The sequence below is a fragment of the Setaria viridis genome, chromosome 1 (genome assembly GCF_005286985.2).
Source record: "Setaria viridis chromosome 1, Setaria_viridis_v4.0, whole genome shotgun sequence".
Taxonomy (NCBI): domain Eukaryota; kingdom Viridiplantae; phylum Streptophyta; class Magnoliopsida; order Poales; family Poaceae; genus Setaria; species Setaria viridis.
In genome coordinates this window covers 8,177,715-8,196,205 of record NC_048263.2, presented here as the reverse complement: position 1 = coordinate 8,196,205, position 18,491 = coordinate 8,177,715, and the positions used below count along the sequence as shown (strand labels likewise).

Here is an 18,491-nt window from a genome sequence, read left to right as displayed (position 1 = left end):
GGCTCTGCTTGCGGCCAACTCCCCCTTATCCTCCCGCCTGCTCGGAGGCGCCTTCTGAAAATACGCCTTCGTTAGAGAGAAGCGGAGAGGCGTATCCACCTCAACTCCCCATCAATCGAACGCCGCCCGCCGCACGCTCCGTCCCGCCACCCTCCCCCGCGCCCCGTCGCCGCCACCGTCTCCACCTGAGGAGGAGGAGGAGGAGGCGGCCTCGGCGCCGCCATGTACCTCTACAGTCTGACGCTGCAGCGGGCGACGGGGGCGGTGTGCGCCGTCATCGGCAGCTTCAGCGGGCGCGACGCGAAGAAGGCGGCGTCCGGGTCCGCGTCGACGCAGGAGATCGCCGTGGCCCGGGGAAGCACGCTCGACCTCCTGCGCTTGGACCCGGAGACGGGCCGCCTCCGCACGCTCCTCTCCGTCGACGTCTTCAGTGCCATCCGCTCGCTCGCGCAGTTCCGCCTCACCGGCGCCAGCAAGGACTACCTCGTCGTCGGCTCCGACTCCGGCCGCCTCGTCATCCTCGAGTACTCCCCCGACCGCAACCGCTTGGACAAGGTCCACCAGGAGACCTTCGGCAAGTCCGGCTGCCGCCGCATCGTCCCCGGCCAGCTGCTCGCGGTCGACCCCAAGGGCCGCGCGCTCTGCATCGCCGCGCTCGAGAAGCAGAAGCTCGTCTACGTCCTCAACCGCGACGCCGCCGCGTGCCTCACCATCTCGGCCCCGCTCGAGGCGCACAAGTCCAACACCCTCACCTTCTCCCTCACCGCGCTCGACTGTGGGTTCGACAACCCCATCTTCGCCGCCATCGAGCTCGAGGATGCTGAATCTGACCGCGACCCAACGGGGCAGGCTGCGAACCAGGCGCAGAAGGTCCTCACCTTCTACGAGCTTGACCTGGGGCTCAACCATGTCTCCCGCAAGGCCTCTGAGCCGATTGATAATGGTGCCAATCTTCTTGTGACTGTCCCTGGTGGCGGCGACGGTCCGAGCGGGGTTCTTGTGTGCTGTGACAACTTCGTGCTGTACCGGAACCAGGGGCACCCAGAGGTTCGTGCTGTCATTCCACGGCGTGCTGACCTCCCTGCTGAGCGTGGTGTCCTAATTGTTGCTGCTGCTACACACAGGCAAAAGACTTTGTTCTTCTTCTTACTACAGACCGAGTATGGTGACATCTTCAAGGTCGACCTTGAACACAGTGGGGATACTGTTACTGGGCTCAGGATCAAATACTTTGACACCGTACCTGTAACATCAGCTATCTGTGTGCTGCGATCGGGTTTCCTCCTCTTTGCTGCTTCAGAGTTTGGCAACCATGCACTTTACCAGTTCCGTGACATTGGCCGGGATGCAGATGTCGAGACCTCTTCAGCAACATTGATGGAAACAGAGGAGGGGTTCCAGCCGGTATTCTTTCAGCCAAGGGCACTAAAGAACCTCATGCGCATAGACGACATTGAGAGCCTCATGCCAGTCATGGATATGCGTGTTGCAAATTTATTTGATGAGGAAACACCCCAGATATTCACAGCCTGTGGCCATGGTCCACGCTCCACACTTCGCATCCTGAGGCCTGGCCTTGCCATCAGCGAGATGGCACGATCAGTGCTGCCTGCAGAGCCTATTGCTGTGTGGACTGTCAAGAAGAATATCAATGACATGTTTGATGCCTACATTGTTGTGTCTTTTGCTAATGCTACACTTGTGCTCTCTATTGGTGAAACAATTGAAGAAGTCAGTGACAGCCAGTTCCTGGATACCACTCACTCGCTTTCAGTCACTCTCCTCGGTGAGGACTCTCTCATGCAGGTCCATCCAAATGGTATCAGGCACATCAGGGAGGATGGCCGTGTCAACGAGTGGAGGACGCCTGGAAAGAAAACTATTACAAAGGTTGGATCAAACCGGCTCCAGGTAGTAATCGCACTCAGTGGCGGAGAGCTCATCTATTTTGAGATGGACATGACTGGTCAGCTCATGGAGGTGGAGAAGCAGGACATGTCTGGCGATGTTGCATGCCTGGCCATTGCACCGGTCCCTGAGGGGAGGCAAAGGTCCAGATTTCTCGCTGTAGGATCCTATGATAACACCATCCGTATCCTCTCTCTGGACCCTGATGACTGCCTGCAGCCTTTAAGTGTCCAGAGTGTATCATCGGCACCAGAATCACTCCTATTCCTGGAGGTCCAGGCATCAGTTGGTGGTGAGGATGGTGCCGACTATCCTGCCAACCTTTTCCTCAATGCTGGTTTGCAAAATGGTGTTCTTTTCCGGACAAATGTTGACATGGTTACAGGTCAGCTATCGGACACACGATCTCGATTCCTTGGCCTGAGACCTCCAAAGCTATTTCCCTGTATAGTTAGCCACAGGCAAGCAATGCTCTGCCTGTCCAGCCGTCCCTGGCTGGGCTATATACATCAAGGTCACTTCCTCTTGACACCATTGTCCTGTGATACGCTCGAATCTGCTGCATCCTTTTCTTCTGATCAGTGCTCAGAAGGTGTTGTTGCTGTTGCTGGAGATGCCCTACATATTTTCACCATTGAACGCCTGGGAGAGACTTTCAACGAGACAGCCATCCCTCTGCGCTACACCCCGAGGAAGTTTGTGATTCTACCAAAGAAAAAATATATTGCTGTCATTGAGAGCGATAAGGGTGCATTCAACGCAGAAGAGCGAGAAGCTGCTAAGAAAGAGTGCCTCGAGGCTTCTGGTGCCGTGGAGGATGGAAATGCGAATAATGCGGATCCAATGGAGAATGGGGACGGGCAAGAAAATGGTGCTGAGGATGGCAACACATTTCCTGATGAACAGTATGGTTATCCGAAGGCAGAATCGGAGCGGTGGGTTTCCTGCATTAGGATCCTTGATCCAAGGAGTAGGGACACGACCTGTCTGCTGGAATTGCAGGATAATGAGGCTGCTGTGAGTATTTGCACTGTGAATTTCCATGATAAGGAGCACGGCACTCTTCTTGCTGTTGGCACTGCCAAGGGATTGCAGTTCTGGCCAAAGAGGACCCTTGCTGGTGGGTTCATCCACATATATAAGTTTGTGGAGGATGGGAGGTCACTTGAACTTCTACACAAGACACAAGTGGAGGAAGTACCTCTTGTGTTGTGCCAATTCCAAGGACGGCTACTTGCAGGTGTTGGTTCAGTGCTCAGACTATATGATCTGGGGAAGAGAAAGTTGCTCAGGAAATGTGAAAACAAGCTTTTTCTAAAGACAATAGTGTCTATTCATACCTACCGTGATAGGATCTATGTTGGCGATATGCAAGAGGTATGCTCTCATTCTTAGCTCAATTCTGTTGCATTCCCTTTCTTGTGAGTTTTGTCACATGGATGCACTTTATGTATCTAAGGTGTAGCCAAGAAGACAAGTGTTTAAATATTAAATTATGCATAACATCTAGTTGTGAACCTCTAGGCCTGGTTGTGATGTTCACAGTGATTGAAGTGTGACATTTTCATATTTAATTAGACTTAGCAGGATATGATTTCTTTTAATTACTAATGTGAGAGTTTGAATTGGATTGTGTGGCTCTGGCATACTTGAGTCATGTAGAATTGTGGATATACAGCATGTATCTTCTAGGTTATTTTTCATGATATTTTTCCCCTTGAGTTTTCGTATATTCTGTTGTGTTACATTTATTGTGATTCACAGAGTCCCTGGACCATTGTTCAGTGTTATGTTTTTTCACCAGATTACCCCTGGCCTCCTTGCTTATATTTCTAATATATTTCTTTTATGGTGCCATTTCCTTGCAGTCATTTCACTACTGCAAGTACAGACGGGATGAAAACCAACTATACATCTTTGCTGATGACAGTGTTCCCAGATGGCTTACCGCAGCTCAACATATAGATTTTGACACTATGGCTGGAGCAGATAAGCTTGGGAATATATATTTTGCTCGTCTTCCTAAGGATATTTCAGATGAGATCGAAGAGGACCCAACTGGAGGAAAGATAAATTGGGAGCAAGGAAAGTTAAATGGTGCCCCTAACAAAGTTGAGGAAATCGTGCAGTTTCATGTCGGTGATGTTGTCACATGTTTGCAGAAGGCCTGTTTAATTCCTGGCGGAGGTGAATGTCTTATTTACGGAACTGTGATGGGCAGTGTGGGTGCACTGCTTGCATTCACTTCCAGGGAAGATGTTGACTTCTTCTCTCACTTGGAGATGCATCTCCGTCAGGAGCATCCACCATTATGTGGAAGAGATCACATGGCCTACAGATCTGCTTATTTTCCAGTGAAGGTAAAAAAAATTTTCTGACCTTTCTTTAAAGTTCATCATAGATATGCTTATTTGATCATGTCATTAAGTCAATTGTTTAGTAATATCAATACACTGTCAAGCCATTGCTCACCAGATGGTTTCGTATAAGATAGTAATAGTATATGTTCACATTAGCCCACGAAATTTATTTGGATGTCATTACAGCTGAACTGCAAATGCAGTTTGAAACACACTGTTACTGATGAAGTCTGTTCTGTTACAGGATGTGATAGATGGTGATCTCTGCGAGCAGTATCCGACCCTACCAGCTGATATGCAGAGGAAGATCGCTGATGAGCTCGACAGAACACCTGGTGAAATCCTGAAGAAGCTAGAAGACATCAGGAACAAGATCATCTGAGCCGAGCCCACAGTATAGTTTGAAAGAACCAGGGTAGCGGTAATGCAACTGTCTGGTCCTCGGATGCTTCAAAAGTTGGATCCAGCTTGACCTGTTGCAGCACTTCAAGATGTGATGCGGCATTCAACAAGTTGGGAGCAAGCTCGTGATGTACCCTTTCTTATGCTAACTGGTCCTGTCTGCATTTTAGAGCCAATCAAGCGTAGATTAGATTACTGCACCAGAGTGGCCTTTTGCATCCCTCAAAGCAGATTCAGCTGACGCATTGACTGTTTGTTACTCGGTAGACACTGCGGTAGGCGGTAGCTACCTTGGCAACGATGTACCATAGAAAATTTTCCAAGTGTTAGATGCCTTGCATTATATTCAGAACATTTGCTTTTGAAGCACCATTTGCTCCTCGTTTCAATTGCATTTCTAATTTAAAGCCCAGTTCAATTACATTTCTAATTTAAAGCTCCTTGTTTTGGTTCTCTCTCTTCTATTCTCCATATGGTACGGCCTCTGCTTATATCTTGTAGTGATGGCACAAAACTCTGGTAAAATTCCAAGAACTTGCAAGGCGCCGCCGCCTCCCCAATTCCCCACTCCATCGAAAGTTGGAAACCCTAGTCTCCTACACCGTCTCATCGGAGATTTCCGATAATCTCCTCCCGGCGACCGGAGCAGGATGGGACGCCGGAGCAAGGTTCCTAAAGGAAGAGCCGAGACCTACCCGCAGCCATTGCCATTCGTTAGCGATCCAAAGCTGGAAAACCCACCCCGATCAGCCGGGGATTGGCGGCCGGAATCGGTCGGTGTACCTTGCGGTCTGCCGCCGTGACTGGTTTTCTTCTAAACCCTACTACCCCCTGTACAAGGTGGACGTCGCCTCCCTCCGACTCCGACGAGTCATCCCCTGCAGCCAAGAAAACCCGAGTCGCCAAGCTGCGAACCGACGCAGGCGGCAAGACCTTCGTCCCCTGCAGTCACGGTGGATCGTCGGCGTCGGGGGCAATCCCAGCGGCACCGTCATCTACGACACCACCAAGGACAGGGTGATCCGCGGGTCGGAGCTGGTGGCCGCCAAGGGACGCCCTGTCGCGGCGACCGTCGGGTACAGAGTTTACGCCCTCTCCAGCCTCCCCAATTACATCGGCGACCCCGATTCCGTGCCTTGGTTCGAGGTCCTCGACCTCAAAGATGCAGTGATCACGGAGGCGGCGGCGGATGGGAGCCTCAGCCTGGATGGGTGCTCCTGGGAGCGCCTGCCGAGCCCACTCTGCTTCCCTGGTAAGCTCACCCCGATGGATTACCATCAGGCCACCCATCATCACCGTCAGGTCCTATGTGGTGGTCGGGCGCTACATGCTGGTATCGCTCGATCCACCAAGCAGCGGCACCTATGCATTTGACACCCAAGAACACGAGTGGCATAAGCTCCACAAGTAGCACCTACCTTTCGTCGGCTCTGCGACTCCGCACGGGCGCAGCGGCTTGCGTTTTTCTTGGTTTATCACGGGAGAACGGGCCTGTCAGTGCTTACCGCATCTGTGTCTCATCAGCTTCAAGCAGCCCAAGCAGTAGTGTCTCTGCCGAGGCAGGAGTATCTCACAAGGGCGGTGCTCTTAAGCTATCCATCAATGTGATATCGGTAAAAGGCAAGGAACATGAAGAAGTTGATGCAAACTCAGGGCACAGGGCACTACTTGACGTCCTTGGACAGGGAGAACTTCTCTGCACTGACTTTTGAACTTGACAAACGCAAACGCAGCAGGACTTATGATGAGACGGTCGATCCTTTAGTTCCAAGGAAGTTGTTTGCAAAGTTGGTAACTTATCGGATAGAGAACCCTGAGATCCTGGAGGAGGCTCTGGACGAAGAAAAGCTGCGAGCCGTGATGCCTGAGGTTGCAATCTGAAGCCAACTGGAACAGTCCTTCAAGATTTCCAGTGACATTGGGTTTTCTTCCCCACCCATCACCTTCGCTTTATCTATATAAGTAAGCACCATCTACGCCTTTTATTTCACAGTATGTTCCTTAAGAACCGGCCCTTAGAAAATTACTATGTACCTCGTTTTGCCTCTCACAGTTTTGGAAGCTTTCCTTGTACTGGATTATAATGCTACATCTCATACCTTGCCAAGTTGGCATGTTGGCTATGGTCATATATTATTACCGTTAACTTGTAACATAGGCCGCAACTCTGTTCTATTTGCATGAGAGAATTAACTTGGTGATGCTAAATTGTAAATTACCATGGCTTTTGAGGCTGGTATAAATTATGCATGTGTGTTATTTATAGCAAGGTTGGTTGATCATGAGTTCATGACACAGCTTGGCTGGGCTGTTATCCTCACACTTTGATTTTTAGACATTTAGTTGAAAAAAAAAGTATGTATATCATTTATAAATGTTAGCTCTCAAGTCTTTGAAGGATATGGGGACCAAGATATGCAATCTCATGCTCATCTGAGACAGATTTAGCATGACCAAAACATTCTGTCTAGCAGTATATCTGTTAACCTTTTCTGAGCAGGACGGAAGAATTGCATGTATGAGAATCTGTAATGCTGGTGTACGTTTAGTATACTAGAACTACTGAACTCTCATGTGCTTATGTAGGACAGTGGGACGATTGGAGAGAGATAGAGGAAGATGGAGCGTAGGGTGCGCCAATTTCTGTGTTTTAGCATGCATGATATGAAAATTACTTGCATGATCTAACATGTTAGGACTTAGTATACTACCATGCTGCCTGGAAACATTTCGGCAGCCCAGGTGGGCTCGGCGCTGGGTAGAACCTGACTGCCTAGTTATAGCCTTAGCTTTGTCGAAACATTGTGCAACATTCATTTTATATATGCAGTTTCCATTTGTTAGTCACTAGTCAGATGTGTTTAGAATGATTGTATGTGTAATTATGCCTTCATTCCTCACAAATGACAATGTACGGCGCACTTTTCTAGTGGGCTACAATCCTATGACCCATGTTTGAGAATTCATATTTTTATCTCACTAGTTGTGGTTTAATTGGTACATGGTTTCAGGCACAATTTGGTTTTATTATTTAATCACAAAATCTTCAAGATTCTAAATTTGGATTTTGAAATTAAAAGAAGGTTTTATGAAACGTGGGGCGTGTCTGGGATCTTGATTGGAATGCAAGGGTGATTGTGTTGCTTGTTAAATCTAGTTTTGAAAATAAAAGTGTGACAGAGTAACAGACTAACAGTACCTACTAATTAGCATATATAGTTGGAATGTTTCATGCTGCTGGAAACTATAAAGTAAGTCGTTTACCCTTTAATTAATGTGGTGTGGATTGGTTACATATTTCTCTTTTAAAAAGAAGCATTGGTTCGAGGACGCATAACGATGCTATGATCCACTATATTCCCCCTTTTTTGGTATTGATTATTTCTTTTTTTTATTCAGAGATTGCATCCAATTAAGCACTGGCTGCGTCCGCGGGGATGTCCTACTTGGTGCGCGTTTTCCTCGCGTTTTCTGGGACAGGAAGCACTTTATTTGTATGCTAGAAGCAAGCACGCCAGAAAGCACTGTAGTGTACTACACTGATCGTTTTGCAAGTGAACAACTTGGGCCATGTTTGTTCTAACTATGATAAATGTTGTTGCAATCTGCAAGCCTGCACGCCCTATGCGTTTGATATTTTGTGGATATATATATTTTTTTCTAAATATTTATAAATACTCAAAATAGATAGCATGTTTTTTTTTTCTAGTTTGATAGGCACACAACTCTCGTTATGGCAAAGCAAACAACTCTCGCAGCAGCGGGAGAGTCCTGCTTGTTCCGCGCTTCCTAGGGCACGGATGCAATCAACCGGCACCGCGCTTCCTCGTTCACCGCCCGCCGCCGCTCCCCTCCCCTCCCCTCCCCTGCGGCCCTGCCGCAGTTGATGGAGTCGAAGAAGGTGACCAAGCGGCGGCACCGCGGCGATACGGCAGGTTCACCACCACCCAAGCACGCCAAGCCGGGCGACGACGACGGAGTTCGCCAAGTCGGTTTTCCTTGTGGGGGCGCTCATGGCCGAGCAGCCGTCGTCCTACTCCGTTTTCATGGTTGACGCTGCTGCCGTTGCCGGAGGTAACGAGCCGCCGCCGAGCGCCCGCACTCTTGCCGTCTTGCCTGGCGCCGAGCACGGCATGTCCTTTGTCGCCGCGCATTCAAAGCACGGCACCTGGATCGTCGGCGTCGGTGGGCTAGGAGGGAGCACCATCATCTACGAACCGAGCACGCCGGCCGCCGGTACGCTCCGGGGCCCGGAGCTCTCCGTCCCCAAAGAAGAACCCATCCTGATCTCGCACGGAGGCAAAGTATACGCCATCTCACGCCGCCCCAAGGTCCATCGCAGATTGAATCTCGACTTCCCGCCATGGTTCGAGTCCCTCAGCTTCAAGAAGGGTGTCGCCTGCATCTACCACGACGGCTGTCCCTCCTGGAAGAGCTTGCCGCCACCTCCCTGTTTCCCTTGCTCCCTGGATCCATGGGATTTCCGGTACCCGCCCGACATCTCGGTCTCATCCTACGCTGCCGTCGGCTCCCACATGTTGCTTTCGCTGCAACAAGAAGAGACGGGCACCTACGCTTTCCATTTGGTGGAGAAGACGTGGGAGAAGGTCTGCGACAAGAACCTGCCTTTTGTTGGCCAGGCTGTGCCCATTGGCGGCAGCCTCTTCGCCGCCTGCCGCGTCATGCCCAACAGTGGTCTCCACACCACTGGTGCCGGGCAAGCTCACTACCAGCTTAATCCAAGAGTTCCCGGTGGCATCGGAGGGAGAGATTCCCAGGCTGCTCTTCTGCCCAATGGGAAGGGGCAGCTTCTGTTCCACCAGGCTTGGGTCCTGTCGCCAAAGCCGCAAAGCCAAATACTAAGGATCTGCAGATTATCTTGACGGCTTTTCAGATGGACAATGTTGATGCTATCCTGACTGCCTGTCAGACAGAGAGTGCCAAGGCTAAGGATTTGCGTGGTTCAGTACAAGTGAAGCAAGAAAATCAGATATACAAATTCAAGAACGGATCTCGATTTCTGGCTTCATCGCATATGGGCTTCATCGCATATGCCTGTGGTTGCTGCACTGTCCATGTAAGCATCTGAGGAGCCTAATCTATTCTTTATAATTCTGCTTCTGCTACTAGATTAAGTCTTCCACATCATTGCACTGTAATAGTGTTCTGATTTCAGTTTTCGTAGGTAAAAATTGCAAATTATGTGTGTGTACAATTCTGTTTTGCTAAGACTGCCATCACTACTTAATATGGCTTTTGATCTGCAACAATTCAAATTTCTAGCACACAATGCTTTCCCCGCTTGTCTTGAACACTAGCAACGGATTAGAATGCTGCGATTTAGGCAGTACTAACAAAGTTTATGCACCATGGAGGTTTAGTCGTCTGCCACCTAAAACATTATCTTAGTTGATTGCCGTAATTTTGATATCAGGTAGCATCTGGTTCCGTCATGCCATGCGTTTTATGCATGGCATCAGCTGTTGGGCAATGATTGGTCAACTTTGCGGATCCCATTGGGGTTACATCTGAAAAGTTTAGCGGCATCGAATTCATTTACTGAGAAATGAGTAAAGTAAATCATCTTGGTGATTACATTTACAAGCCGTTTGGTAATAAACCTTCCATCTGGCAGTGATGTGCAAACTTTGCTACATTGTTAGAAGTTGTAGAATCAACAATTAAGTTACCAAATACTGTGGGGTTGCTGCAATTCCTTTGGTAGTGCAGAGTAATTGATTATTTGAGAGATTGAAAGCAACCACTTTGTTTTGTTGCAAAATTCAGCGGATGTTTGTTTTGACAATAAATAATAATTTCATCTTTTCTCTACTATGATCACTCTGACGCATCGGTATGGTGATAATTAATATGTTGGAACAAGCAATCTAGCATAGCAGATGGTTGGGGTAAAACCTGAAGGAAAAAATAGTTGAGCTTGGCATGAGCTGCCCATTCTTGAAGAAAGGAAAAAAATTGTTCGCTAAGTAGTTGAAGTTCCTTAGCATCTTAATTGCTTTTCGTAACACATGCTTGCTTTGTATTCCTGTGTGCTAGACGTCTTAGCATTCCCAACCAATTACCTTTTTTCGGGAGCTAGCAAGTGACATTCTGTTACAAGTGATCCATGCCATGGCTGAACCTGTGAATGCCATTGGTATCCCCTTTGTGCCTCTGGCAGTTCTGATGTGATCCACGCTAACCCAGCCTACCATTTGCGAGTTCCAAGGGCTGCACCTCCCATGCTGTAACAGTGTTCTCTCACCAAAATTCACCATGCGAGAGCTATTTATTCTTTCTTTTGCTAATGCTGCTACTGTACATTTGATATATGTAGTTTTCATACCATAAATATATGTAGTTTGAGTCGTCCAGGCTTGAGAGCGATGGTTGTGTTGCCTTTGTTAAGAAAGCAGGGAGGAGAGGAGGAGCAGGAGGTCGTCGACGGCGCGGCGGTGGTCAGCGTCGGCGTCGGAGGACGTGGAGGAGGTTGGAGAGGAGGGGAGGAACGCGTCGAGGTCGAGCTCCTGACGCGGCGGCGGGTGCTGCGACGCCATCGCCGGCGACGACGGCATGGGGGCAGGCGCCTTCGCGTCGAAGGTTTTTTCTGTGCTGAAATTTTGCGAACTTCGGGTAAAAGGTGCCAGTTAGTTTGCTGACTGTGTAGCGAGGAACTGGGCCGAGGCCCATTCTGTTTGTCCGTGTTACGAATGGGTCCGCAGTTTGTATCAGCGGTGTCTCTTAAAAAAAAAACAGTGGGCTGAACTGGGCTTGGGCTAAACAGTTTGTATCATACCATAAATATATGTAGTTTTCTCTATAATCTTCGTCAAGCTTAAAAAAGTTTGACTTAGGACAATCCTAAAATGTTTTGTTTTATGAATGGAGGGAGTAGTCATCACATTCTTGTCCACTCTTAGGTTGAAGAGTTGCAATTACTGTCTTGCGGTCACATCATTTAAGGCCTTTTCTTTGTGAGAGTTGCACTACAGTTTCGATATTAACATTGCGATGTCATCTCTCTGAATTATTAAAGTAATATAATTCAAATATGCAAATAGGCCTACTAATTGGCATGTGTGCTATAGTATTCTTGTCCAGCTTCCCTTGAAGGCTGAATCCTGGTGACAGTTACTGCCTTTTATTTTTACATTTCAGGTTCAACGGTGTGAAATGAAACTAACATTACACTAACTCCATTTCACATTATTTGTCCAGTTCACATAGATAGGAGGCTCAAAAGCTAACTTAGTTTTTTACAAGTCAGATTGTCCTTGGATCTTATGTGTACCATTGATCTATCCAATGAATATGAAATGTACATTGGTTCTCATCAATTGCAGATACAGATAAATTTTTGACTCTGGTAGTATTGGATGACCCTTGCTTACTTAGCCACATGGACCTGATATTTGCTTTGGTCGTAGTATAGTATACTTCATTGATTGAATATTCTTTTCAGTCTCTGCGTGCTTATTATGTCAGTGCATGCAGAACTGCAGAGATTGTCATGTTATCGCGAATGGTGCCGGTTTCTGTTTCATGCTAGTACTAAAATTGGCAGGCAATCCTGGACAAACAAAGCTGTCGTGTGTCTCTGCGTGTTTTGAAGTGAGAGAATGCCATCCAAATCGATATCGTTCTCCTCCGTTCTAACTATTATCAGTTGTTTTAATTTTTCTAGATTCACAAATTTTGCTTCAGTTACATTTCTAATTTAAAACACACCGGCCTCTACTTATTTAGCGGCGATGGCAGCGTAACTCCGGTAAAATTCCAACGACTTGCTAAGTTCATAACACCCTGTGAAAATGAAATTAATCCTGGTAAATAAATTCAGAGAATGTCCTCAAATGTTCCACGGTCCCACCAGTGAAGCGTAAGTCAAGTCCCGGGTTCGAGACGGTCCACGTTCCCTAGACGGCCCCCGGGCCCACCCGCAGTGACGACTCGCGGCGACGGAATCGGCGGAGACCGGAGGGCGGTCGACGCCTCTCCTTCCCTTCCGCCCCTCCCCCACGTTTCCCAAGAACAACACTCCTCCAGTCCTCCTCCACGTCCGCGACCCCCGCTCCGGCGTCTCCATCACCAGACCGTCGGGGCAGCAGCGGCGTTGGTGTCGCGGGCGCCGACGGGGAGGACCAGCTGGTGGAGGACATGGCAGCCCCCTCAGGAGTGGACCGGCAGTTTGTGATGCTACGGACCACTCTGCGCGGAAAGATGTGAGTTTTTTTAGATGGTTATGTGAGTGCTTATTTGTGTTGACGTAACTAGATGCAACACTATTTTGTAGTCAGGGAATTAAAATTGTAGTAGGAGTAAGGAGTTAGTGAGGATCGGCTGGCCGAACGGCAGCATATCCTGAAACTAAAAATGGCGAATGCCTAAATGATTTCTTATCCATAATTACTAAGGAAAAAAAATGGATGATGCACTGTGGCTGATTTTGTAAACCAAATAGTAGGTACATGACTGATTGACTGGATTCCGTCTTTTACCATCCTTAAATGGGCAGATTCGAGCTAACAGGAAGGAAACAAATGTCGGTCCGGTGGCGGAAGCGGTTGCTAGAACTGGCGAAGCGGCTTGAGGAGATCTTGTATAGAAAATTCCCAAACAGGGTATTGCTCTCTTTCCTTTTCCCTTTTGCAGATCTTGTCTACTAGTAGTGATCAAGTACCTTTCTGGGGATAAAAATGAACTTGATGTTTCTGTGTTTCACCATTCTGGTTGTTTGAGCAGAATGACTACTACAATATGATGAAGGGGCCAATTAAGCCACACTTATTGTATGCTGTTAAGACTTTGAGCGCTCAGAACCGGCAAAATCAACAGAACCCACAAATGGCAAGGGATACAGCATCTTTGTCCGCCACAATGACTCTGGTATTTCTTTTTCTGGCACATTACGTTCCAAATTTTGACCGGGACCAAAACTATTTGCCATTTTGTCCCGCTAGGATCTTATCAGCGCTGTGGATGTTGAACTTGTCTGGCTGTCAACACACTGAACATGTTGGCCAGAGGGCTGTGTGAGAGGGGAGGACTGAGGAGGGGGAGAGGAATCGGATGGGGGCATAATGGGCATTTTGAGTAATGGTTAGTAGATTACATGTTTTGAGATGGCTAGGTCTGGGATTGGAAGAATTTCAGTGGCAAAAATTAAATATCTCCGTATAACTAAATAGGGGTTCGCTTGACCATTTGCTATGGAATTTGGGGTTACAAGTCATTGTTTGTTGCGGGACTGATGTTTTAGCAAGAGCTACAAAACCGAAAATCCACAACATCTGTTCCATGCCAGAAAACTTCTTCACATTTTTCTTTAATAATGGGAATGCAGTTTGAAATATGCTGTACTGGTTTTTATTGTTGTCTGTTACAGGTTGGGAAACATGATGCTCTCTGTGAGCAGTCTGCATCCCTCCTGATTGATATGCAGAACAATAATGCTAATGAGTGCGACAGAACTGGTGAAATTTTGCACTAATATGTCATTACGCCTGCTCTATTCTTGCTTGCATTCAAAACATCCCTGTCCTGATTCCTGAAAACATACAAAATGATTCGCACACTTGGTCTGCTCTTTGCTTTGCCTCTGTTCTATTCTCCACAGACTTGGTAAGTGAAAACGTCAGTGTCTTGTGTTTCCATGTCTGACACGGGGCTCCTGCAGCACCAGCAAATGGAGGACATGGCAGCCCTCTCAGGAGTGGACCAGCAGTTTGTGATGCTACGGACCACTATGCATGAAAAGATGTGAGTTTTTTTAGATTGTGTGAGTGCTTATTAGTGTTGACTTAAGTGCAATATTTTGTAGTCAGGGTATTAAAATTTTTTGTGCTGATGAGTTAGTGTTCGGCTGGCCGAACGGCAGCATATCCTGAAACTAAGTGCCAAATCCAAATCGCTAAGATTTCTTATCCGTAATTACAAAAGCAAAAATGGATGATGCACTACTTAGTTATTGACTTCCCATTAATTTCTGAATCTGTTGAGTCCCCTTCCCAAGCCACCAGAATTTCGGTCTATGGCTTATTTAGCTTATCAAAATCATAATGCAATGCTGCTTTTAGTGTGTTGTAAAATTCCAGAAGATTAAATTGGTAAATGTTCGCATCTAGGTCGATTGTTGAGATATTGATAGTTGCAGCTAACATCTTTTGTAGATCATGGTGCAACAGACCAATATAATGGGCTGATTGTCATGGGCATACTTAGATGGCTCTGGACCCAAGTGGCATGACCATGCCGATGCTCAGCGGCCAGCGGCTGCACCACAAGGGCAGGATAGGGGGGCTAACCCTAATAGACTGATATTCTTCTTGCTTAATCAAAACGGATACAAACCCCATCTATATATAGATGAGATGACTTGACCTCAAAGAAACCTATCTCTAGAATTAAGGAAACAGATAACAACTCAAACCAATCTGAACTAATCTCTAATGGAAGACCCTCCCTGAACCCAGCTTGAACAGTACCGCACGGTACTATTCATGTGAACATTACCACGTGTGAACAGTAACGCACTGGCCCTAGGGGATGTGGTTTGCCGCTCCTCCTTTGCATGGGCCCTAATGGGTTGGACATGACACTGATAGTAAATGCCTACGAACAAAAATGATAGTAAAGGCCTGATTAGACTTCTGTTTGGATCTTTTCCTTTTGCAGTTCGTAACAACAACTTGAATACTAGTAATTGGATGCAAATCCTCAAAATCATGCTGTGAAGCATACTGTGTCAGGTATTTTGATCGTATGACTTGAAAAGGACTCCTACATTCATTAATTTAGACAAAAGGATCTGGCATTTTCAGAAATATATTAAACCTCAAATTGAGCAGCAGTAGATTTAGTGGAATCTAAGATATCTGTTTCTTAGACCAATCTGGCAGTAAATTAATGAAGAGCGGGAGGGAGGGAGGGAGGTGGGTGTAGAGATCCAAATATGTATGTTTCCTGAATGAACAAGCAGATAGTTTACATTTTCTAGCGACCACTGAACTGAACACAGCTAGGAAGAATGAGATGTTCATGAACTGATGCAAGGATTCAAGACCTGCCAAATTTCAAGACTAATTTATGAAAGAGACCAATTTTGTGCAAGTAATGGTATTTCTCTGTGAACTACTATTTTTAGCTTCGTGTTAATTCTACAACCTTTGAATGAAGGCACAACTACCAACACTTCACTTGTACACTCGTAGCTGCCTATGGTTGTTGCAGATTAACATTGCAATTCATTGGCAATTTCATAGAAATAACCAACCTTACACGAAGAATGATTTGCTCCTCGTTTCATTTGCATTTCAAATTTAAAGCACACCTGGCCTGCTCTTTGCTTTGGTTCTCTCTCTTCTGTCCTCCATAGTCCGGCCTCTACTTATCTAGTGGCGATGGCAGCTGACACATGAAAAGTCTGGTAAAATTCCGACAACTTGCCAGGTTCATAACACCCTGTGAAATGAAATTAATCCTGGTAAATTCAGAGCGTCCTCAAATGGCCCAGCCAGTGAAACGTGGGGCACGTTTGCAAGTTGGCGCAGGCAGTACAGTCCATGCTCCATGTACAGCAAGCCCCGGGCCTACCCGGTCACGACGACCGAATCTGCACAGACTGGAAGTCGGTCACGCCTCTCCTTCCCTTCCGCCCCTTCCCCACATTCCCCTAGAAGGCCAGAACACGCCTCCTCCAGAACACCCCTCCTTCTCCGTGACCCCAGATCCGTCGTCTCCATCACAAGACCATCGGGGCAGCAGCAGTGTTTGTGTCACCGGCGCCGATGGGGCCTCCACAGCACCAGCCGGTGGAGGACATGGCAACCCCCTCAGGAGTGGATCGGCAATTTCTGATGCTATGGATCGCTATGCGCAAAAGGGCGTGAGTTTTTTTTAAGATTGCGTGCTTATTAGTTATTACTTCCCATTAAATTTTGGATCTTTTGAATCCCCTTCCCAGGCCACCAAATTTTTGGTCTGTGGCTGATTTTGCAAACCATATAGGAGGTATATGACTGGATTTCGTTTTTTACCATTCTTAAACTGGCAGATTTAAGCATATAGAAAAGATACCAATGTCGGCCGAGTGGCGGAAGCGGTTGCCAGATCTGGTGAATCGGCTCGAGAGGATCTTATATAGAAAATTCCCAAATAGGGTATTGCTCTCTTTCCCTTTTCCTTTTGCGTCTCTGATCTACCTGTGATCAAGTACTTTTGTTTGGACAAAAGTAAACTTGATGTTTCTGTGTTTCACTATTCCGGTTGTTTGAGCAGAATGACTATGACAATATGATGAAGGGGCCAATTGAGCCACAATTACTGTGTGCTGTTAAGACTTTGAAGAACCGTGTAAATCAACAGAACCCACAAATGACTAGGGAGACAGCATCTTCATCCAGCACAATGACTCTGGTATTTTTTTTCTTCTGTCATATTACGTTTCAAAATTGGACCGAGACCAAAACTACTTGCAATTTTGGCCTCATGGGGTCAACACCATTATCAGCGACGTGGATGCTGGATTTGTCTGGCACTGAATGTGTTAGCAAGGTGGTGATGACATGGGTTTGAGGGGAAGGAGAGAAAGAAGATGAGGGGGCATGCTGGGCATTTCCACTGAGAGGATTAATGGGATTAGATGTTTTTCGATGGCTAGTCTGAGGTTGGATGAATTTGCAGTGGCAAATCATCAAAATTTTCCTAGAATTAGTTGGCGGTTTGCTTGACCTGTTCCGCCTTTGTAGCGTGGGTTACAAGTCATAGCTCGTTTTATGACTGATATCTTAGCAAGAGCTACAAAACTGAAGACCCAGGACAACGGTTCTGCGGCAGAAAACATATCCACATTTTCTTTAGATGATGGGAAGACGCAGAACAACGTTCCATGTTACTGATTTATACTTTTGCCTGTTACAGGATGAGAACCATGGTGATCCCTGTGAGAAATCTGCATCCCTCCCGGCTGATGTGCAGAACAATGCAGATGAGCCCGACAGGACTGGTAAAATTCTGTACTAATATGTCTGCTCTATCCTTGCTTTCATTCAGAAGATCATTCCATTTGATAACACTGGACAACTGAACAAGTGCAAATGTAGTCCAAACTTGCCAAGTTGCCATTAGCTGCTTTTTTGGATTGATTCTGATGGGGAGCAAGATGAATAATCCCTGTCCGAGAAAAAGACCAGGAATGCGATAATTTATCATGAGCTTCTTTTTCCTAACGCAGAATGACTACCTTGCTATGATGAAGAGAGCGACTGAAATACAGCTAGGGTTGCCAATAAGGCCCTCAGTACTCTTGAGTATCCGATACCTCCAAGCAATAAGCACTCCCTACTTTGGTGTCAGGAGGAAGGTTGACAGATGCATAGTAATATGTTTCATATTTGAGGGAGAGACCAAGAGTTTTACTCTACTGTTATCCGCTTGAGTAATGGAGATGATAAGTACAATTAAAACCATATCCTGAGCTCTCATCAGCTGTGTTAACATGTTGTCTTCCTCCTGTTTGTCTTGTCTAAATTTGGAGCACCTATTTCCTGAATTGGTTTTGCCCGGTAACCAAAATTTTCCATGCAACCTTATGCCACCTGATATTGACCACCTAAATGTAGCTTATTCATGAGCCGACTCCATCGTTGCGCGCGTGTTTTATTTGTGGCGGTCGTCAGCTCTGGTGTAAGTGCGGTTGTTGGGCCGTTGGTGCTGCTTGGGTACGAGTAGCATTTGGTCCGAGGGATCCAAGGGCTAATGGACGAAAGAGTTTAGCACCTATACGTATTAGTCCATCCAAACATGAGAACTATGGGTGGGCTA

At 46.9% G+C, this 18,491-nt stretch overlaps 3 protein-coding genes and 1 non-coding gene across 5 annotated transcripts; all 4 read left to right on the top strand.

The window, feature by feature from the left end:
* The first annotated feature begins 93 nt into the window (after positions 1-93).
* On the top strand, positions 94-5,042 carry LOC117841719 (spliceosome-associated protein 130 A). The gene is made up of 3 exons (XM_034722198.2): positions 94-3,285; positions 3,777-4,268; positions 4,513-5,042. The coding sequence occupies exons 1-3, from the start codon at positions 223-225 to the stop codon at positions 4,648-4,650; spliced, it is 3,693 nt and encodes a 1,230-aa protein (XP_034578089.1). The 5' UTR covers positions 94-222; the 3' UTR covers positions 4,651-5,042.
* Positions 5,043-5,183: 141 nt separating this feature from the next.
* On the top strand, positions 5,184-6,709 carry LOC117853586 (uncharacterized; the record flags this gene model as incomplete). Its single annotated transcript, XR_011897327.1, has 3 exons — positions 5,184-6,130; positions 6,195-6,283; positions 6,567-6,709. It is a non-coding gene; the product is annotated as an uncharacterized protein (transcript).
* Positions 6,710-8,732: 2,023 nt separating this feature from the next.
* Positions 8,733-9,620, top strand: LOC117853577 (uncharacterized). Its single transcript, XM_072290854.1, has one exon. The coding sequence runs from the start codon at positions 8,804-8,806 to the stop codon at positions 9,551-9,553; it is 750 nt and encodes a 249-aa protein (XP_072146955.1). The 5' UTR covers positions 8,733-8,803; the 3' UTR covers positions 9,554-9,620.
* A 2,994-nt stretch (positions 9,621-12,614) lies between these two features.
* LOC117866813 (uncharacterized) lies at positions 12,615-18,180 on the top strand. 2 transcript variants are annotated; one of them, XM_034751098.2, is made up of 8 exons: positions 12,629-12,892; positions 13,186-13,291; positions 13,413-13,556; positions 14,347-14,429; positions 16,723-16,828; positions 16,947-17,084; positions 17,589-17,673; positions 17,902-18,180. In XM_034751098.2, exons 1-8 carry the CDS (start codon positions 12,828-12,830, stop codon positions 17,904-17,906), a joined length of 732 nt encoding a protein of 243 aa, XP_034606989.1. In that variant the 5' UTR covers positions 12,629-12,827; the 3' UTR covers positions 17,907-18,180. The 2 variants fall into 2 exon arrangements, with proteins under 2 accessions (XP_034606997.1, XP_034606989.1); XM_034751106.2 differs by lacking the exons at positions 16,723-16,828; positions 16,947-17,084 and having other exon boundaries at positions 12,615-12,892.
* Positions 18,181-18,491: the final 311 nt, after the last annotated feature.

What these genes read in the sequence shown, in the direction of transcription:
- LOC117841719 (XM_034722198.2), top strand. Translation starts at nt 223, where the DNA reads ATGTACCTCTACAGTCTGACGCTGCAGCGGGCGACGGGGGCGGTGTGC. An exon ending in ATGTTGGCGATATGCAAGAG is followed by an intron (nt 3,286 to 3,776) that starts GTATGCTCTCAT and finishes ATTTCCTTGCAG; the next exon opens with TCATTTCACTACTGCAAGTA. An exon ending in CTGCTTATTTTCCAGTGAAG is followed by an intron (nt 4,269 to 4,512) that starts GTAAAAAAAATT and finishes GTTCTGTTACAG; the next exon opens with GATGTGATAGATGGTGATCT.
- LOC117853577 (XM_072290854.1), top strand. Translation starts at nt 8,804, where the DNA reads ATGTCCTTTGTCGCCGCGCATTCAAAGCACGGCACCTGGATCGTCGGC.
- LOC117866813 (XM_034751098.2), top strand. Translation starts at nt 12,828, where the DNA reads ATGGCAGCCCCCTCAGGAGTGGACCGGCAGTTTGTGATGCTACGGACC. An exon ending in ATAGAAAATTCCCAAACAGG is followed by an intron (nt 13,292 to 13,412) that starts GTATTGCTCTCT and finishes TTGTTTGAGCAG; the next exon opens with AATGACTACTACAATATGAT. An exon ending in CATCCAGCACAATGACTCTG is followed by an intron (nt 17,085 to 17,588) that starts GTATTTTTTTTC and finishes TGCCTGTTACAG; the next exon opens with GATGAGAACCATGGTGATCC.